General features: G+C 49.9%; 1 protein-coding gene across 1 annotated transcript; it reads right to left on the bottom strand.

Annotated features, from left to right (window-relative positions):
• Positions 1–1809: 1809 nt before the first annotated feature.
• Positions 1810–3466, bottom strand: POU4F2 (POU class 4 homeobox 2). The gene is made up of 2 exons (XM_036312181.1): positions 3194–3466; positions 1810–2751 (listed from the first exon to the last, which is right to left on the bottom strand). Exons 1-2 carry the CDS (start codon positions 3464–3466, stop codon positions 1810–1812), a joined length of 1215 nt encoding a protein of 404 aa, XP_036168074.1.
• Positions 3467–3766: the final 300 nt, after the last annotated feature.

Here is a 3766-nt window from a genome sequence, read left to right as displayed (position 1 = left end):
AAGTCAGACTTTGATAACAGCCTCTCCATAATAAACCATAAAATGTGTTTCTGTTTTTAAAAAATTCCCTATCAAAATAATTCCAATGTAAATGATTTAAAACATCACATTTTAAAAGCCATTTAATTTTAATAGCACATTTTAATGAAAAAGCAGCATACTTTGCCAATAAAACATTAAAATCATCTCTTCAATGAAAGACAATCAAACCACACCAAAAATAATACATTACCATAGTAAATAAACCATCTATTAACAAAAACAAGAAACCAGGTCATATACAGAACTCAAGACTTCGGAGATCCTTAGATGGAACAGCAATACAGCAAAATTTGTAAGAATATATCTATATGTGTATCGTTTTGAATGAAATATTTACAGTAGATAAGGTACCAGTCATCATGTACCCATTTTTTTGTTCCAAAAGAATTTTACCAGGCAATGTGAATTTACAAGCAGTGCACTGTCTTTCTTTGAGAAAAATTAGTTTTTCTACAAACAAACCTCCAAAAGGAAAAACCGAAGGAATCCTATAAATGTTAAAATGTAGTTAACAAAGCAATAGAAAACCAGAAGACTGAAATACCTTGGTGAAATCTTAGAATCTGGAAGAACAAACACCAAGTGGCAAATGCACCAAAAGCTAGAAAATGATGCATTATAGTCATGTTTCCAACTGCTTCACTTCTTCTCTTCCATTAGAGGTGTGTGTGTGTGTGTGTGTGTGTGTGTGTGTGTATAAGGGTGTGTAAGAGCATGTACAGTGGGGACAATGTGGGAATCCCCATTAAATATGTAACGAAGTAAACAATACTTTGGACAGTGAATCAGGTCTACACGATTAAGACATCCATTACTGAGTGTCAACTCACAAATCAGAACACTACCAGTAAAAACAAAGAAAAAATTCTTCATTCCAAGTGAGCATATACAAATGGGCTGAAAGAAACAGTGTTAATAGGAAAGCTGTAAAAATTCAGTAAACTCATCAAACATAAACATTTTTTAACTTCACTAACCATACTCCCCCCCCATTTTTTAAGACTAAAGAAGTTTAATTAATTAGAATGTTTACAAATTAAGTTGCCAGAGAGATAAATTAATAATTTACAGAGGGTTGTTCGGCAATAATCTAATAATAGCTTTCAAGATCAGTGAACACAGCAGGCGCAACTCCTTTCTTAAGCATTAACACTTCAGAGAAGGACGAAGGGGGTAAGAACCACAATAAAAATATATATATAATATACAGTGTAAATGCAGAAAATCTGCCATCTTTTTTAAAATTCAAAATACTTTAGAGATGTCTCTGTCACATTAAGCATCAACTCTAGTTTAAAGTTCCAGTCCTGAATCAATTTCTATTTCTGAAAAATAGCTGCAAAGGGTACTTTTAAACTTGAACAAGGGTGATGTCTTTAGGAATAAAAACAAATCTTACTTGATCATTCTGGGGGCCTTTCAAAGGGCTGTCTCTTCTGCCTTCCCGCAAATAGCCAGCCCACAGGCTTCCTCTGCGGAAGTCCAGGTGCCTTTTCCGGGGTGGGGTGGGGCTCAAAGGGACAACTTTGCTGCAACTTGACAAATCCCTTCTTTTGTTTTTCTTTCCTTGCAGGAGTCGTTTCACATTCTCACCGGGCTTGCGGCTCAGCTGCGCGCTCACTCTCCAATCCCCCATTTTCTCTGGATTCACATTTACTGGAATGATTTCTGGTCGCCAAACGTGGAAAGAAAAAGGGCAGGAGAGAGAGAGAGGGAGGGAAAAGAGGGGATGAGGAGGGGGTTGTCCCTGGAGAGGCCAAGGGTCTCCTAAATGCCCGCAGAATATTTCATTCTTTTCTGTTTCTGCCTCTGGTTGCAGAACCAGACGCGCACCACGTTTTTCTTAAGGTCCAGCTTCTCCGCGATGGCGGCGATCTTCTCGGAGGAGGGCCGCGGCTGGATGGCGAAGTAGGCTTCCAGCGAGCGTTTCTCCGGCGCCGCGATGGATGTGCGTTTGCGCTTCTTCTCTGCGCTGTTGAAGAGCTCTGGCTTGGTGAGCTTCTCGCGGTGGGACTTCTCGGCCTCCTCGAGCCATGCTTGCAAGATGGGTTTGAGCGCGATCATATTGTTGTGCGACAGCGTGAGGGACTCAAACCTGCAGATGGTGCTCTGGCTCAGCGAGCCCACGCCGGGGATCTTGAGGTTGGCCAGCGCGGAGCCCACATCAGCCTGGGTCACCCCCAGCTTGATGCGTCGCTGCTTGAAGCGCTCGGCGAATGCCTCCAGGTCCCGGGGGTCGGCGTCCACGTCGCTCATGCAGCCCATGTGTGAGGGCAGCCCGTGAGTGTGGGCCATGCTGAGCGCTGCTTGATGCATGGGGTTCATGGTAGCCATGTGCGGCGCATGAGCTGGCGTGGATACCACGGCGCCGTCGTGGCCCGCCATGGCACCCAGCGCCAACCCGGGACTCAGGTGCTCCAGCAGCTCTCCCTCCAGCGCCTGGTGTGGCTGATGGTGGTGGTGGTGGTGGTGATGGTGGTGGTGGTGCGTGCCCGCCAGCGCGGACGGGTGCGAGATGGGCACCGACGATGAGGAGGCAGAGGACGTGCACGGGATGGTGTTCATGGTGTGGTAGGTGGCGTCGGGCTTGAAGGGGCTGTGGTGGGGCGGGTGGTGGTGGTGGCTCTTGCTCTGGGAGACGATGTCCACGGCCGCCAGAGCCTCGGCGCGGGCCAGCAGACTCTCATCCAGCCCGCCGAATATATTGCTCTGCAATTGCAAGTAAAAGGCACACATTACGCTCAGCAGGGAATTGTGCGCGCGCTCTCCGGAAGCCCCGGCCCTTCTCTCCACACCGCAGCCGCGCCTACAACATTCCCAGAACGTTAAAATAATAATAATTAGTAGCAACAGTAATAATCCTGAAATTTGCAGGTGAGGAGGAGAGGCAGGAAGCCACCCACAGAAACTGAGCGTGCACGAGGAGGAGGAATGTGAGCCTGCAAACACAACACAACACAGCACGCGCACAGGCAACATCCCAGGTCATAAAAATTAATATGAAAGGAAAGACCCGCTGAATACATAAGAGAGGGGGGGAAATTGGTTGGAGGTGTGGGGTGATTTGCTGTGCAGACATGAAAAAAACATCAAGCAGATAAAGGGGCTGTCAAAATGTGCCTCTAAGCGGTGATTATGCAGAAATACGCACCGGTGGGGTTGGAAGACACGCTCTCCGCATCGCCTCGGAACCCCCTCCGCCGCCGCTACCACTGCTGCTGGAGCTACTGCTCCGGCCTCCGCCGCCACCGCCGCCACTGCCGCCAGCATTGCTGGAGCTGCTGGGAGAGCTGGCCGCGGGCGCCGCAGGAGCGGAGGAGCCGGGAGAGGCACTGTGCAGTGCCGAGTACTTGGGCTCCACGTGCAGGCTGCTGCCGTGCGGCATGCTGAACGCCTGCTTGCTGTTCAGGGACATCATCATCATCTTCCCAGCCGGCCGGAGCGCTGGTCCGTAGCGCGAGAAGTGACCCCCGGCTGCCGGGACCCTCCCGAGAAGCGCTGGTCAAGAGCGGCGGCGAGGACGGGCGGTGTAAAGTTGCGCTCACCCGCCGCTGCTCCGAGCTTGGCGCGTCTTGCCCCGACTACACGCTCCTCCGCTGGCTCCGGCGTCAGTCTGATCCGGTGCTAGGCTCCGCTAGGCGCTAGCTGCAGACCTGGGCGCCCGAAACTGCCCCCGCGCCTCGCGGCAGCGGAGTTATACTCCCCTCTCCCTGCGCCTGCCCCC

The sequence above is a fragment of the Myotis myotis genome, unplaced genomic scaffold, assembly GCF_014108235.1.
Source record: "Myotis myotis isolate mMyoMyo1 unplaced genomic scaffold, mMyoMyo1.p scaffold_m19_p_6, whole genome shotgun sequence".
NCBI classification, from domain to species: Eukaryota; Metazoa; Chordata; class Mammalia; order Chiroptera; family Vespertilionidae; genus Myotis; species Myotis myotis.
This window is presented reverse-complemented; position numbering and strand designations above follow the sequence as displayed.

Excerpts from the sequence above, each read along its gene's own strand:
- POU4F2 (XM_036312181.1), bottom strand. The coding sequence starts at position 3,466 with ATGATGATGATGTCCCTGAACAGCAAGCAGGCGTTCAGCATGCCGCAC. Across the intron at positions 2,752-3,193 it reads CGTGTCTTCCAACCCCACCG|AGCAATATATTCGGCGGGCT; the intron begins GTGCGTATTTCT and ends TTGCAATTGCAG.